At 49.9% G+C, this 17778-nt stretch overlaps 1 protein-coding gene across 2 annotated transcripts in view; it reads left to right on the forward strand.

Moving 5' to 3' along the window:
* The window catches only part of LOC139263097 (A-type potassium channel modulatory protein KCNIP1-like), a 550698-nt gene that overhangs the window by 371659 nt on the left and 161261 nt on the right, over nt 1–17778 (forward strand). For both annotated transcript variants that reach the window (XM_070878641.1, XM_070878642.1), the window contains exon 5: nt 14738–14845. In XM_070878641.1, coding sequence (XP_070734742.1) covers nt 14738–14845 — 108 coding nt within the window. The remainder of the gene's footprint in view (nt 1–14737; nt 14846–17778) is intronic.

Below are 17778 nucleotides of genomic sequence, written 5' to 3' on the forward strand. Positions count from 1 at the left end.
ACAGGATGCTGGGGGAGAGGGGTTACTGAGTGACAGTGTGAGGAAGCTGGATTAACATTAGCAGAGATCCAGTCAGTATCACAGGGCGCTGGGGGAGAGAGGTTACTGAGTGACAGTGTGAGGGAGCTGGATTAACATCAGTAGAGATTCAGTCAGTAACACAGGGTGCTAAAGGAGAGGGTTTGCTGAGTGACAGTTTGAGGGAGCTGGAGTAATATCAGTAGAGATACAGTTAGAAACACAGGGTGCTGGGGAGAGGAATTACTGAGTGACAGTGTGAGGGAGCTGGATTAACATCAGTTGAGATACAGTCAGTGACACAGGGCGCTGGGGGAGAGGGGTGACTGAGTGACAGTGTGAGGGAGCTGGATTAACATCAGTACAGACACAGTCAGTGACACAGGTCGCTGGGGGAGAGGGTTTGCTGAGTGACAGTGTGAGGGATAGGATTAACATCAGTAGAGATACAGTCAGTAACACAGGCCGAAAGGGGAGTGGTTACTGAGTGGCAGTGTGAGATAGCTGGATTAACATCAGTACATATACAGTCAGTGAAACAGGATGCTGGGGGAGAGGGGTTACTGAGTGACAGTGTGAGGAAGCTGGATTAACATTAGCAGAGATCCAGTCAGTATCACAGGGCGCTGGGGGAGAGAGGTTACTGAGTGACAGTGTGAGGGAGCTGGATTAACATCAGGAGAGATACAGTCAGTATCACAGGGCGCGAAGGGAGAGGGATTACTGAGTGACAGTGTGAGGGAGCTGGATTAACATCAGTAGAGATTCAGTCAGTAACACAGGGCGCTAAGGGAGAGGGGTTACTCAGTGACAGTGTGAGGGAGCTGGATTAACATTGGCAGAGATACAGTCAGTAACACAGGGTGCTGGGGGAGAGGGGTTATGAGTGACAGTGTGAGGGAGCTGGATTAACATCAGTCGAGATGCAGTCAGTAACACATGGCACTGGGGGAGAGGGGTTACCGAGTGACAGTGTGAGGGATTTTTGGATTAACTTTAGTAGAGATGCAGTCAGTAATACAGGGCGCTGGGGAAGAGGGGTTACTGAGTGACAGTGTGACGGTGTGAGGGAGCTGGATTAGCATCAGTACAGATAAAGTCTGTGATACAGGGTGTTGGGGGTGAGGATTTACTGAGTGGCAGTGTGTGGGAACAGGATTAACATCAGTAGAGATTCAGTCAGTAACACAGGGCGCTAAGGGAGAGGGGTTACTCATTGACAGTGTGAGGGAGCTGGATAACATCAGTAGATATACAGTCAGTAACACAGGGTGCTGGGGGAGAGGGGTTATGAGTGACAGTGTGAGGGAGCTGGATTAATATCAGTAGAGATGCAGTCAGTAACAGAGGGCGCTGGGGGAGATGGGTGACTGAGTGACAGTGTGAGCGAGCTGGATGAACATTAGCACAGATACAATCAGTATCACAGGGCATTGGGTGGAGAGGGGTTACTGAGTGACAGTGTGAGGAAGTTGGATTAACATCGGTAGAGATACAGTCAGTAACACATGGCACTGGGAGAGAGGGGTAACTGAGTGACACTGTGAGGGAGCTGGATTAACACCAATAGCGATACAGTCAGTGACACAGGGCGCTGGGGGAGAGGGGTTACTGTGTGACAGTGTGAGGGAGCTGGATTAGCATCAGTACCGATAAAGTCAGTGATACAGAATGCTGGCGGTGAGGATTTACTGAGTGACAGTGTGAGGGAGCTGGATTAACATCAGCAGATATACTGTCAGTGACACAGGGCGCTGGGGAAGAGGGGTTACTGAGTGACAGTGTGAGGGAGCTGGATTAACATCAGAAGCGATACAGTCAGTAACACAGGCGATGGGAGAGGGGTTACTGAGTGACCGTGTGAGGGAGCTGGATTAACATCAGTACAGATACAGTCAGAAACACAGGCTGCTGGGTGAGAGATATACTGTGTGGCAGTGTGTGGGAGCTGGATTAACATCAGTACAGATACAGTCAATAAAACAGAGCGCTGTGGGAGAGGGGTTACTGAGTGACTGTGTCGGGGAGATGATTAACATCAGCAGAGATACAGTCAGTAACACAGAGCGCTGAGGGAGAGGTGTTACTGAGTCACAATGTGAGGGAGCTGGATTAACCTCAGTAGAGATACAGTCAGTAACACAGGGCGCTGGGGGAGAATGGTTACAGAGTGACCATGTGAGGGAGCTGGATTAACATCAGTAGAGATACAATCATTATCACAGAACACTGGGGAGAGGGGTTCCTCAGTGACAGTGTGAGGGAGCTGGATTAACATTAGTCGAGATACAGTCAGTAACACAGTGTCCTGGGGGAAAGGCTTTACTGAGTGACAGTGTGAGGGAGCTGGATTAACATCAGTACAGATACAGTCAGTAACACAGGGCGCTGGGGGAGAGAGGCGACTGAGTGACAGTGTGAGGGATAGGATTAACATCAGTACTGATACAGTCAGTAACACAGGGCGATGGGGGAGGGGTTGCCGAGTGACAGTGTGATGGAGATGGATTAACATCACTAGAGACACAGTCAGTAACACAGGGCACTGGGGGAGAGGGGCTCCTTAGTGACAGTGTGACAGTGTGATGGAGCTGTATTAGCATCAGTACAGATAAAGCCAGTGATACAGGGTGCTGGGGATGAGGATTTACTGAGTGGCAGTGTGTGGGAACAGGATTAACATCAGTAGAGATACAGTCAGTAACACAGGGCGCTAGGGGAGAGGGGGTTCAGAGTGATAGTATGAGGGAGCTGGATTAACATCAGTAGAGATACAGTCAGTAACACAGGGCGCTAGGGGAGAGGGGGTTCAGAGTGATAGTATGAGGGAGCTGGATTAACATCAGCAGAGATACAGTCAGTAACACAAATTGCTGGGGCAGAGGGGTTACTGAGTGACAGTGTACCAGATCTGGATTAACATCTGGATTAACATCACAGTCAGTAATACAGTCAGGTACAGTCAGTAATACAGAGCGCTGAGTGAGAGGGGCTGCTGAGTGACAGGTGAGGGAGTTGGATTAACATCAGTAGAGATACAGGCAGTAACACAGGGCGCTGGGGTAGAGGAGTTACTGAGTGACAGTGTGAGGGAGCTGGATTAACATCAGTACTGATACAGTCAGTAACACAGGGCGCTGGGGGAGATGGGTTGCTGAGTGACAGTGTGAGGGAGCTGGATTAACATCAGTACTGATACAGTCAGTAACACAGGGCGCTGGGGGAGAGGGGTTGCTGAGTGACAGTGTGAGGGAGCTGGATTCGCATCAGTACAGATAAAGTCAGTGATACAGGCTGCTGGGGGTGAGGATTTACTGAGTGGCAGTGTGTGGGAACAGGATTAATATCAGTAGAGATACAGTCAGTAACACAGGGCGCTGGGGGAGAGGGGTTGCTGAGTGACAGTGTGAGGGATATGATTAACAACAGGAGAGATACAGTCAGTAACAAAGGCCGATGGGGGATGGGTTACTGAGTGGCAGTGTGAGACAGCTAGGTTAAAATTAGCAGAGATACAGTCAGTATCACAGGCCGCTGGGGGGACTGGGGTGACTGAGTGACAGTGTGAGGGAGCTGAATTAACATCAGTAGAGATGCAGTCGGTAACACAGGGCGCTGGGGGAGAGGGGTTACTGAGTGACAGTATGACAGTGTGAGGGAGCTGGATTAGCATCAGTAACGATACAGTCAGTGACACAGGGCTCAGGGGGTGAGGGGTTACTGAGTGACAGTGTGACGGATCTGGATTAACATCATTAAGGTACAGTCAGTAACACAGGGCGCTGGGGGAGTGGGGCTACTGAGTGACAGTGTGATGGAGTTGGAGTCACATCAGCAGAGATACAGTCATTAACACAGAGCGCTGCGGAGAGGGTTTACTGAGTGACAGTGTGGGGGAGCTGGATTAACATCAGTCGAGATGCAGTCAGTAACACAGGGCGCTGGGAGAGAGGGGTTACTGAGTGACAGTGTGACAATGTGAGGGAGCTGGATTAGCATCAGTACAGATAAAGTCAGTGATACAGGGTGCTGGAGGTGAGGATTTACTGAGTGGCAGTGTGTGGGAACAGGATTAACATCAGTAGAGATTCAGACAGTAACACAGGGCGCTAAGGGAGAGGGGTTACTCAGTGACAGTGTGAGGGGGCCGGATTAATATCAGTAGAGATAGAGTCAGTAACACAGTTCGATGGGGGAATGGTTACTGAGTGACAGTGTGAGATAGCTGGGTTAACATCAGTACAGATACCGTCAGTGAAACAGGATGCTGGGGAATCGGGGTTACTGAGTGACAGTGTGAGGAAGCTGGATTAACATTAGCAGAGATACAGTCAGTATCACAGAACACTGGGGGGAGAGGGGTAACTGAGTGACAATGTGAGGGAGCTGGATTAACACCAATAACGATACAGTCATTGACACAGGGCGCTGGGGGAGAGGGGTTACTGAGTGACAGTGTGAGGGAGCTGGATTAACATCAGTACAGATACAAACAGTAACACAGGGCGATGGGTGAATGGGGTTACTGAGTGACAGTGTGAGGGAGCTAGATTAACATCAGTCGAGATACAGTCAGTAAGACAGGGCACTGGGGGAGAGGGGTTACTGACTGACAGTGTGAGGGAGTTGGATTAACATCAGTAGAGATACAGTCGGGAACACAGGGCGCTGAGGGAGAGGGGTTACTGAGTGACAGTGTGAGGGAGTTGGATTAACTTCAGTAGAGATACAGTCGGGAACACAGGGCTATGCGGAAGAGGGGTTACTGAGTGACAGTGTGAAAGTGTGAGGCAGCTGGATTAACATCTATAGAGATAAAGTCAGTGATGCAGGGTGCTGCGGGAGGGGATTTACTGAGTGTCAGTCTGGGGGAACAGGATTAACATCAGTAGAGATACAGTCAGTAATACAGGGCGCTGGGGCAGAGGGGTTACTGAGTGACATTGTGAGGGAGCTGGAATAACATCAGTATAGATACAGTCAGTAACACAGGCTGCCGGGTGAGAGATATCCTGTGTGGCAGTTTGTGGGAGCTGGATTAACATCAGTACAGATACAGTCAATAACACAGGGCGATGGGGAGAGGGGTTATGAGTGACAATGTCGGGGAGATGATTAACATCAGTAGAGATACCTTCAGTAACACCGGGCGCTGGGGGAGAGGGGTTACTAAGTGACCGAGTGAGGGAGCTGGATTAACATCAGTAGAGATACAGTCAGTCACACAGGGCGCTGGGGGAGAGGGGTTACTGAGTGATAGTGTAAGGGAGCTGGATTAACATCAGTAAGGATACAGTCAGTAACACAGGGCACTGGGGGAGACGGGTTACTGAGAGAATGTGTGAGGGAGTTGGATTAACATCAGTAGACATACATGCAGTAATACAGGGTGCTGGGGGAGAGGGATTACTGAGTGATAGTGTAAGGGAGCTGGATTAACATCAGTAGCGATACAGTCAGTGACACAGGCCGCAGGGGGTGAGGTGTTACCGAGTGACAGTGTGAGGGATTTGGATTAACATCAGTCGAGATGCAGTCAGTAACACAGGGCGCGGGGGGAGATGGGTTACTGAGTGACAGTGTGACGGTGTGAGGGAGCTGGATTAGCATCAGTACAGATAAAGTCAATCATACAGGGTGCTGGAGGTGAGGATTTACTGAGTGGCAGTGTGTGGGTACAGGATTAACATCAGTAGAGATTCCGTCAGTAACACAGGGTGCTAAAGGAGAGGGGTTACTCAGTGACAGTGTGAGGGAGCTGGATTAACATCAGTAGAGATTCAGTCAGTAACACAGGGTGCTAAAGGAGAGGGTTTGCTGAGTGACAGTTTGAGGGAGCTGGAGTAATATCAGTAGAGATACAGTTAGAAACACAGGGTGCTGGGGAGAGGAATTACTGAGTGACAGTGTGAGGGAGCTGGATTAACATCAGTTGAGATACAGTCAGTGACACAGGGCGCTGGGGGAGAGGGTGACTGAGTGACAGTGTGAGGGAGCTGGATTAACATCAGTACAGACACAGTCAGTGACACAGGTCGCTGGGGGAGAGGGTTTGCTGAGTGACAGTGTGAGGGATAGGATTAACATCAGTAGAGATACAGTCAGTAACACAGGCCGAAAGGGGAGTGGTTACTGAGTGGCAGTGTGAGATAGCTGGATTAACATCAGTACATATACAGTCAGTGAAACAGGATGCTGGGGGAGAGGGGTTACTGAGTGACAGTGTGAGGAAGCTGGATTAACATTAGCAGAGATCCAGTCAGTATCACAGGGCGCTGGGGGAGAGAGGTTACTGAGTGACAGTGTGAGGGAGCTGGATTAACATCAGGAGAGATACAGTCAGTATCACAGGGCGCGAAGGGAGAGGGATTACTGAGTGACAGTGTGAGGGAGCTGGATTAACATCAGTAGAGATTCAGTCAGTAACACAGGGCGCTAAGGGAGAGGGGTTACTCAGTGACAGTGTGAGGGAGCTGGATTAACATTGGCAGAGATACAGTCAGTAACACAGGGTGCTGGGGGAGAGGGGTTATGAGTGACAGTGTGAGGGAGCTGGATTAACATCAGTCGAGATGCAGTCAGTAACACATGGCACTGGGGGAGAGGGGTTACCGAGTGACAGTGTGAGGGATTTTTGGATTAACTTTAGTAGAGATGCAGTCAGTAATACAGGGCGCTGGGGAAGAGGGGTTACTGAGTGACAGTGTGACGGTGTGAGGGAGCTGGATTAGCATCAGTACAGATAAAGTCTGTGATACAGGGTGTTGGGGGTGAGGATTTACTGAGTGGCAGTGTGTGGGAACAGGATTAACATCAGTAGAGATTCAGTCAGTAACACAGGGCGCTAAGGGAGAGGGGTTACTCATTGACAGTGTGAGGGAGCTGGATAACATCAGTAGATATACAGTCAGTAACACAGGGTGCTGGGGGAGAGGGGTTATGAGTGACAGTGTGAGGGAGCTGGATTAATATCAGTAGAGATGCAGTCAGTAACAGAGGGCGCTGGGGGAGATGGGTGACTGAGTGACAGTGTGAGCGAGCTGGATGAACATTAGCACAGATACAATCAGTATCACAGGGCATTGGGTGGAGAGGGGTTACTGAGTGACAGTGTGAGGAAGCTGGATTAACATCGGTAGAGATACAGTCAGTAACACATGGCACTGGGAGAGAGGGGTAACTGAGTGACACTGTGAGGGAGCTGGATTAACACCAATAGCGATACAGTCAGTGACACAGGGCGCTGGGGGAGAGGGGTTACTGTGTGACAGTGTGAGGGAGCTGGATTAGCATCAGTACCGATAAAGTCAGTGATACAGAATGCTGGCGGTGAGGATTTACTGAGTGACAGTGTGAGGGAGCTGGATTAACATCAGCAGATATACTGTCAGTGACACAGGGCGCTGGGGAAGAGGGGTTACTGAGTGACAGTGTGAGGGAGCTGGATTAACATCAGAAGCGATACAGTCAGTAACACAGGCGATGGGAGAGGGGTTACTGAGTGACCGTGTGAGGGAGCTGGATTAACATCAGTACAGATACAGTCAGAAACACAGGCTGCTGGGTGAGAGATATACTGTGTGGCAGTGTGTGGGAGCTGGATTAACATCAGTACAGATACAGTCAATAAAACAGAGCGCTGTGGGAGAGGGGTTACTGAGTGACTGTGTCGGGGAGATGATTAACATCAGCAGAGATACAGTCAGTAACACAGAGCGCTGAGGGAGAGGTGTTACTGAGTCACAATGTGAGGGAGCTGGATTAACCTCAGTAGAGATACAGTCAGTAACACAGGGCGCTGGGGGAGAATGGTTACAGAGTGACCATGTGAGGGAGCTGGATTAACATCAGTAGAGATACAATCATTATCACAGAACACTGGGGAGAGGGGTTCCTCAGTGACAGTGTGAGGGAGCTGGATTAACATTAGTCGAGATACAGTCAGTAACACAGTGTCCTGGGGGAAAGGCTTTACTGAGTGACAGTGTGAGGGAGCTGGATTAACATCAGTACAGATACAGTCAGTAACACAGGGCGCTGGGGGAGAGAGGCGACTGAGTGACAGTGTGAGGGATAGGATTAACATCAGTACTGATACAGTCAGTAACACAGGGCGATGGGGGAGGGGTTGCCGAGTGACAGTGTGATGGAGATGGATTAACATCACTAGAGACACAGTCAGTAACACAGGGCACTGGGGTAGAGGGGCTCCTTAGTGACAGTGTGACAGTGTGATGGAGCTGTATTAGCATCAGTACAGATAAAGCCAGTGATACAGGGTGCTGGGGATGAGGATTTACTGAGTGGCAGTGTGTGGGAACAGGATTAACATCAGTAGAGATACAGTCAGTAACACAGGGCGCTAGGGGAGAGGGGGTTCAGAGTGATAGTATGAGGGAGCTGGATTAACATCAGTAGAGATACAGTCAGTAACACAGGGCGCTAGGGGAGAGGGGGTTCAGAGTGATAGTATGAGGGAGCTGGATTAACATCAGCAGAGATACAGTCAGTAACACAAATTGCTGGGGCAGAGGGGTTACTGAGTGACAGTGTACCAGATCTGGATTAACATCTGGATTAACATCACAGTCAGTAATACAGTCAGGTACAGTCAGTAATACAGAGCGCTGAGTGAGAGGGGCTGCTGAGTGACAGGTGAGGGAGTTGGATTAACATCAGTAGAGATACAGGCAGTAACACAGGGCGCTGGGGTAGAGGAGTTACTGAGTGACAGTGTGAGGAAGTTGGATTAACATCAGTACTGATACAGTCAGTAACACAGGGCGCTGGGGGAGAGGGGTTGCTGAGTGACAGTGTGAGGGAGCTGGATTAACATCAGTACTGATACAGTCAGTAACACAGGGCGCTGGGGGAGAGGGGTTGCTGAGTGACAGTGTGAGGGAGCTGGATTCGCATCAGTACAGATAAAGTCAGTGATACAGGCTGCTGGGGGTGAGGATTTACTGAGTGGCAGTGTGTGGGAACAGGATTAATATCAGTAGAGATACAGTCAGTAACACAGGGCGCTGGGGGAGAGGGGTTGCTGAGTGACAGTGTGAGGGATATGATTAACAACAGGAGAGATACAGTCAGTAACAAAGGCCGATGGGGGATGGGTTACTGAGTGGCAGTGTGAGACAGCTAGGTTAAAATTAGCAGAGATACAGTCAGTATCACAGGCCGCTGGGGGGACTGGGGTGACTGAGTGACAGTGTGAGGGAGCTGAATTAACATCAGTAGAGATGCAGTCGGTAACACAGGGCGCTGGGGGAGAGGGGTTACTGAGTGACAGTATGACAGTGTGAGGGAGCTGGATTAGCATCAGTAACGATACAGTCAGTGACACAGGGCTCAGGGGGTGAGGGGTTACTGAGTGACAGTGTGACGGATCTGGATTAACATCATTAAGGTACAGTCAGTAACACAGGGCGCTGGGGGAGTGGGGCTACTGAGTGACAGTGTGATGGAGTTGGAGTCACATCAGCAGAGATACAGTCATTAACACAGAGCGCTGCGGAGAGGGTTTACTGAGTGACAGTGTGGGGGAGCTGGATTAACATCAGTCGAGATGCAGTCAGTAACACAGGGCGCTGGGAGAGAGGGGTTACTGAGTGACAGTGTGACAATGTGAGGGAGCTGGATTAGCATCAGTACAGATAAAGTCAGTGATACAGGGTGCTGGAGGTGAGGATTTACTGAGTGGCAGTGTGTGGGAACAGGATTAACATCAGTAGAGATTCAGACAGTAACACAGGGCGCTAAGGGAGAGGGGTTACTCAGTGACAGTGTGAGGGGGCCGGATTAATATCAGTAGAGATAGAGTCAGTAACACAGTTCGATGGGGGAGTGGTTACTGAGTGACAGTGTGAGATAGCTGGGTTAACATCAGTACAGATACCGTCAGTGAAACAGGATGCTGGGGAATCGGGGTTACTGAGTGACAGTGTGAGGAAGCTGGATTAACATTAGCAGAGATACAGTCAGTATCACAGAACACTGGGGGGAGAGGGGTAACTGAGTGACAATGTGAGGGAGCTGGATTAACACCAATAACGATACAGTCATTGACACAGGGCGCTGGGGGAGAGGGGTTACTGAGTGACAGTGTGAGGGAGCTGGATTAACATCAGTACAGATACAAACAGTAACACAGGGCGATGGGTGAATGGGGTTACTGAGTGACAGTGTGAGGGAGCTAGATTAACATCAGTCGAGATACAGTCAGTAAGACAGGGCACTGGGGGAGAGGGGTTACTGACTGACAGTGTGAGGGAGTTGGATTAACATCAGTAGAGATACAGTCGGGAACACAGGGCGCTGAGGGAGAGGGGTTACTGAGTGACAGTGTGAGGGAGTTGGATTAACTTCAGTAGAGATACAGTCGGGAACACAGGGCTATGCGGAAGAGGGGTTACTGAGTGACAGTGTGAAAGTGTGAGGCAGCTGGATTAACATCTATAGAGATAAAGTCAGTGATGCAGGGTGCTGCGGGAGGGGATTTACTGAGTGTCAGTCTGGGGGAACAGGATTAACATCAGTAGAGATACAGTCAGTAATACAGGGCGCTGGGGCAGAGGGGTTACTGAGTGACATTGTGAGGGAGCTGGAATAACATCAGTATAGATACAGTCAGTAACACAGGCTGCCGGGTGAGAGATATCCTGTGTGGCAGTTTGTGGGAGCTGGATTAACATCAGTACAGATACAGTCAATAACACAGGGCGATGGGGAGAGGGGTTATGAGTGACAATGTCGGGGAGATGATTAACATCAGTAGAGATACCTTCAGTAACACCGGGCGCTGGGGGAGAGGGGTTACTAAGTGACCGAGTGAGGGAGCTGGATTAACATCAGTAGAGATACAGTCAGTCACACAGGGCGCTGGGGGAGAGGGGTTACTGAGTGATAGTGTAAGGGAGCTGGATTAACATCAGTAAGGATACAGTCAGTAACACAGGGCACTGGGGGAGACGGGTTACTGAGAGAATGTGTGAGGGAGTTGGATTAACATCAGTAGACATACATGCAGTAATACAGGGTGCTGGGGGAGAGGGATTACTGAGTGATAGTGTAAGGGAGCTGGATTAACATCAGTAGCGATACAGTCAGTGACACAGGCCGCAGGGGGTGAGGTGTTACCGAGTGACAGTGTGAGGGATTTGGATTAACATCAGTCGAGATGCAGTCAGTAACACAGGGCGCGGGGGGAGATGGGTTACTGAGTGACAGTGTGACGGTGTGAGGGAGCTGGATTAGCATCAGTACAGATAAAGTCAATCATACAGGGTGCTGGAGGTGAGGATTTACTGAGTGGCAGTGTGTGGGTACAGGATTAACATCAGTAGAGATACAGTCAGTCACACAGGGTGCTAAAGGAGAGGGGTTACTCAGTGACAGTGTGAGGGAGCTGGATTAACATCAGTAGAGATTCAGTCAGTAACACAGGGTGCTAAAGGAGAGGGTTTGCTGAGTGACAGTTTGAGGGAGCTGGAGTAATATCAGTAGAGATACAGTTAGAAACACAGGGTGCTGGGGAGAGGAATTACTGAGTGACAGTGTGAGGGAGCTGGATTAACATCAGTTGAGATACAGTCAGTGACACAGGGCGCTGGGGGAGAGGGGTGACTGAGTGACAGTGTGAGGGAGCTGGATTAACATCAGTACAGACACAGTCAGTGACACAGGTCGCTGGGGGAGAGGGTTTGCTGAGTGACAGTGTGAGGGATAGGATTAACATCAGTAGAGATACAGTCAGTAACACAGGCCGAAAGGGGAGTGGTTACTGAGTGGCAGTGTGAGATAGCTGGATTAACATCAGTACATATACAGTCAGTGAAACAGGATGCTGGGGGAGAGGGGTTACTGAGTGACAGTGTGAGGAAGCTGGATTAACATTAGCAGAGATCCAGTCAGTATCACAGGGCGCTGGGGGAGAGAGGTTACTGAGTGACAGTGTGAGGGAGCTGGATTAACATCAGGAGAGATACAGTCAGTATCACAGGGCGCGAAGGGAGAGGGATTACTGAGTGACAGTGTGAGGGAGCTGGATTAACATCAGTAGAGATTCAGTCAGTAACACAGGGCGCTAAGGGAGAGGGGTTACTCAGTGACAGTGTGAGGGAGCTGGATTAACATTGGCAGAGATACAGTTAGTATCACAGGGCGCAGGGGGGAGTGGGGTGACTGAGTGACAATGTGAGGGAGCTGGATTAGCATCAGTAGCGATTCAGTCAGTGACACAGATGCAGGGGGTGAGAGGTTACTGAGTGACAGTGTGACGGATCTGGATTAACATCACTACAGGTACAGTCAGTAACGCAGGGCGCTGGGGGAGTGGGGCTACTGAGTGACAGTGTGATGGAGTTGGATTCACATCAGTAGAGATACAGTCATTAACACAGTTCGCTGCGGAGAGGGTTTACTGAGTGACAGTGTGGGGGAGCTGGATTAACAGCAGTAGAGTTACAGTCAGTAACACATGGCACTGGGGGAGAGGGGTTACCGAGTGACAGTGTGAGGGATTTTTGGATTAACTTTAGTAGAGATGCAGTCAGTAATACAGGGCGCTGGGGAAGAGGGGTTACTGAGTGACAGTGTGACGGTGTGAGGGAGCTGGATTAGCATCAGTACAGATAAAGTCTGTGATACAGAGTGTTGGGGGTGAGGATTTACTGAGTGGCAGTGTGTGGGAACAGGATTAACATCAGTAGAGATTCAGTCAGTAACACAGGGCGCTGAGGGAGAGGGGTTACTCAGTGACAGTGTGAGGGAGCTGGATAACATCAGTAGATATACAGTCAGTAACACAGGGTGCTGGGGGAGAGGGGTTATGAGTGACAGTGTGAGGGAGCTGGATTAATATCAGTAGAGATGCAGTCAGTAACAGAGGGCGCTGGGTGAGAGGGGTTACTGAGTGACAGTGTGAGCGAGCTGGATGAACATCAGTACAGATACAATCAGTATCACAGGGCACTGGGGGGAGAGGGGTTACTGAGTGACAGTGTTAGGAAGCTGGATTAACATCGGTAGAGATACAGTAACACATGGCACTGGGAGAGAGGGGTAACTGAGTGACAATGTGAGGGAGCTGGATTAACACCAATAGCGATACAGTCAGTGACACAGGGCGCTGGGGGAGAGGGGTTACTGTGTGACAGTGTGAGGGAGTTGGATTAACATTAGCAGAGATACAGTCAGTATCACAGGGCACTGGGGGGAGAGGGGTTACTGAGTGACAGTGTGAGGGAGCTGGATGAACACCAATAGCGATACAGTCAGTGACAGGGCGCTGGGGGAGAGGGGTTACTGAGTGACAATGTGAGTGAACTGGATTAACATCAGGAGAGATACAGACAGTAACACAGGTCGCTGGGGGAGACAGGTTACTGAGTGACCGTGTGAGGGAGCTGGATTAACATCAATACAGATACAGTCAGAAACACAGGATGCTGGGGGAAGAGATATCCTGTGTGGCAGTGTGTGGGAGCTGGATTAACATCAGTACAGATACAGTCAATAACACAGGGCGCTGGGGGAGAGGGGTTACAGAGTGACCGTGTGAGGGACCTGGATTAACATCAGTACAGATACAATCAGTAACACATGGTGCTGGGGGAAAGCGGTTACTGAGTGACAGTGTGAGGGACCTGGATTAACCTCAGTAGAGATACAGTCAGTAACACAGGGCGCTGGGGAGAGGGGTTACTGAGTGACAGTGTGAGGTAGGTGGATTAACATCAGTAGAGATACAGTCAGTAACACAGGGCACTGGGTGAGAGGTGTTGCTGAGTGACAGTGTGACGGAGCTGGATTAATATAAGTAGAGATACATTCAGTAACACAGAGCACTGGGGGAGAGTGGTTACTGAGTGACTGTGTGAGGGAGCTGGATTAACCTCAGTAGAGATACAGTCAGTACGACAGGATGCTGGCGGAGAGGGGTTACTGAGTGACAATGTTTGGGACCTGGATTAACATCAGCAGATATACAGTCATTAAAACAGGGCACTGAGGGAGAGGGTTTACTGAGTCACAGTGTGAGGGAGCTGGATTAATATCAGTAGCGATACAGTCAGTACCGCAGGGCGCTGGGGGAGATGGGTTACTGAGTGACAGTGTGAGGGAACTGGATTAACATTAGTAGAGATGCAGTCAGTGTCACAGGGTGGTGGAAGAGCGGGGTTACAGAATGACCATGTGAGGGAGCTGGATTAACATCATTAGAGATACAGTCAGTAACACAGGGCGCTGGGGGAGAGGGGTTCCTGAGAGACAGTGTGAGGGACCTTGTTTAACATCAGTAGAGATACAGTCAGTAACACAGGGCGCTGGGGGTGAGGTTACTGAGTGACAGTGTGACGGAGCTGGATTAACATCGGTACAGATTCAGTCAGTAACACAGTGCACTGGTTGGGTTTCAGTGTATGGGCCGAGGCCATGAGATTTAGACATGATGACCACTGAGGCGCAATCCTGGTCTCACCCGCGCACATATACACGCTTTCTACCAGTGAACAGGGGCCAGAGAGCTGTCTGATTATCTTGTTCCTCAGTCTGTCCCGGGGATGCTGAGGCAAACTGTGCGATATTTGGGAGACCTATTTCTGATTGTTTCCAACCACGTGAGCTATTTGCACAAATGACAAGCAGATGGACATGTGTACCTGAGCGGTGGCATGGTTCAGGGGAGATGTTTCAATCCTTGCTCTTCCCATTTCAGGACTTTGTCATGGCTCTTTCAGTGTTGCTGAGGGGGACCGTCCATGAGAAGCTAAGATGGACCTTTAACCTGTACGATATTAATAAGGACGGATATATCAATAAAGAGGTGAGAAACCGTAAAGTAATCTCCACCAGTAAGTAGTGGCTGACTTTCTGGAGGGATGTTAGAGGTGGTTGTGCTGCTGTGCAATGATACTGACTTCAACCAGTGTACTAGAGGGGTGAGCTTCAATGCAGAGTTAGTGTACTAGAGGGAGGGTCTTCAATGGGGAGTTAGTGTACCAAAGGGAGGGTCTTCAATGGGGAGTCAGTGTACTCGAGGGAGGGTCTTCAGTGGGGAGTTAGTGTACTAGAGGGAGGGTCTTCAATGGGGAGTCAGTGTACTAGAGGGAGGGTCTTCAATGGGGAGGTAGTGTACTAGAGGGAGGGTCTTCAATGGGGAGTTAGTGTACTAGAGGGAGGGTCTTCAATGGGGTGTCAGTGTACTAGAGGGAGGGTCTTCAATGGGGAGTTAGTGTACCAGAGGGAGGGTCTTCAATGGGGAGTTTGTGTACCAGAGGGAGGGTCTTCAATGGGGAGTCAGTGTACTAGAAGGAGGGTCTTCAATGGGGAGTTAGTGTACTAGAGGGAGGGTCTTCAATGGGGAGTCAGTGTACCAGAGGGAGGGTCTTCAATGGGGAGTTAGTGTACTAGAGGGAGGGTCTTCAATGGGGAGTCAGTGTACTAGAGGGAGGGTCTTTAATGGGGAGGTAGTGTACCAAAGGGAGAGTCTTCAATGGGAGAGTTAGTGTTCTCGAGGGAGGGTCTTCAATGGGAGAGTTAGTGTTCTCGAGGGAGGGTCTTCAATGGGGAGTTAGTGTACTAGAGGGAGGGTCTTCAATGGGGAGTCAGTGTACTAGAGGGAGGATCTTCAATGGGGAGTCAGTGTACCAGAGGGAGGGTCTTCAATGGGGAGTCAGTGTACTAGATGGGAGGGTCTTCAATGGGAGAGTTAGTGTACTAGAGGGAGGGTCTTCAATGGGGAATCAGTGTACTAGAGGGAGGGTCTTCAATGGGGAGTCAGTGTACGAGAGGGATAGTCTTCAATGGGGAGTCAGTGTACGAGAGGGATGGTCTTCAATGGGAGAGTTGGTGTACTAGAGGTGAGGTTATCCACTTTGGTGGTAAAAACAGGAAGGCAGACTATTATCTGAATGGTGACAGATTAGGAAAAGGGGAGGTGCAATGAGACCTGGGTGTAATGGTACATCAGTCATTGAAAGTTGGCATACAGGTACAGCAGGTGGTGAAGCAGGCAAATGGCATGTTGGCCTTCATAACGAGAGGATTTGAGTATAGGAGCAGGGAGGTCTTACTACAGTTGTACAGGGCCTTGGTGAGGCCACAGCTTGAATATTGTATGCCGTTTTGGTCTCCTAATCTGAGGAAGGACATTCTTGTTATTGAGGGAGTGCAGCGAAGGTTCACCAGATTGATTCCGGAATGACAGGGCTGACATATGAAGAAAGACTGGATCGACTAGGCTTATGTTCAATGGAATTTAGAAGAATGAGAGGGGATCTCATAGAAACATATAAAATTCTGATGGAATTCGACAGGTTAGATGTAGGAAGAATGTTCCCATTGTTGGGAAAGTACAGAACCAGGGGTCACAGTCTAAGGATAAGGGGTAAGCCATTTAGGACCGAGATCAGGAGAAACTTCTTCACTCAGAGAATTGTGAACCTGTGGAATTCACTACCACAGAAAGTTGTTGAGGTCAGTTCGTTAGATATATTCAAAAGGGTGTTCGATGTGGCCCTTACGGCTAAAGGGATCAAGGGCTATGGAGAGAAAGCAGGAATGGGGTACTGAAGTGCATGATCAGCCATGATCTTATTGAATGGTGGTGCAGGCTCGAAGGGCCGAATGGCCTACTCCTGCACCTATTTTCTATGTTTCTGTTTTCTATGATATTTTAATGATCTATGTACAGGGACCCCTAAATGTCTTTGGACCTCCCTATTGCTAGCTTGTTACCATTTAGAAAGTACTCCAAACTATCCTTTTTAGGTCCAAAGTGGATGACCTCATATTAAAATCCATTGCTACAATTTTTCCCATTCACTTAATCTATTACTACCTGTGCATGTGTGTATGGGGGTAGGGTGGGGCGCTTGTGTGTGTGTGTGTGTGTGTGTGTGTTGGGGTGTATGGGGTGTTGGTGGTATGGGCCTGTTTGTGTGTGTGTGTGTGTGTGTGTGTGTTGGGGTGTATGGGGTGTTGGTGGTATGGGCCTGTTTGTGTGTGTGTGTGTTGGGGTAGGGAGGCAATGGTATGGGCCTGTGTGTGTGTGTGTGCTGGGGCAGGCAGTGGGGGGTGGTATGGGTCTGTGTGTGCATGTGTTGGAGTGGGGGAGGTTGTACGTGTGTGTGTGTGTGTGTTGGGGTGGGAGTGGGGGTGTGGTCAGTGCTTCAATGCTGGGGATGTTGGCCTGGTCGAGGATGCCAATGTTGGTGCTTCTGTCCTCCCAGGGGATTTGCAGGATTTTGCGGAGACATCGTTGGTGGTATTTCTCCAGCGATTTCAGGTGTCTACTGTGTATGGTCCATGTCTCTGAGCCATACAAGAGGGCGGGTATCATTACAATCCTGTAGACCATAGGATTGGTGCCAGATTTGAGGGCCTGGTCTTCAAACACTCTATTCCTCAGGCGGCCAAGGCTGCGCTGGCACACTGGAGGCGGTGTTGGACCTCGTCATTGATATCTGCCCTTGTTGATGATAGGCTCCCATGGTATGGAAAATGGTTCACATTGTCCAAAGACTGCCCTAAGTGGAGGAAGAGCATCTGGGAGGGCGCTGAACACCTCGAGTCTCGTCGCCAAGAGCATGCAGAAAATAAGCGCAGGCACCGGAAGGAGCGTGCGGCAAACCAAACTCCCTACCCAGCCTTTCCCTCAACCATTGTCTGTCTCAGCATTGAAGCACTGACCACACTTGATCAGCTCCGCTGGGCAGGCCACATTGTCCGCATGCCTGACACGAGACTCCCAACGCA

Source organism: Pristiophorus japonicus, chromosome 4 (genome assembly GCF_044704955.1).
Source record: "Pristiophorus japonicus isolate sPriJap1 chromosome 4, sPriJap1.hap1, whole genome shotgun sequence".
Lineage (NCBI taxonomy): Eukaryota > Metazoa > Chordata > Chondrichthyes > Pristiophoridae > Pristiophorus > Pristiophorus japonicus.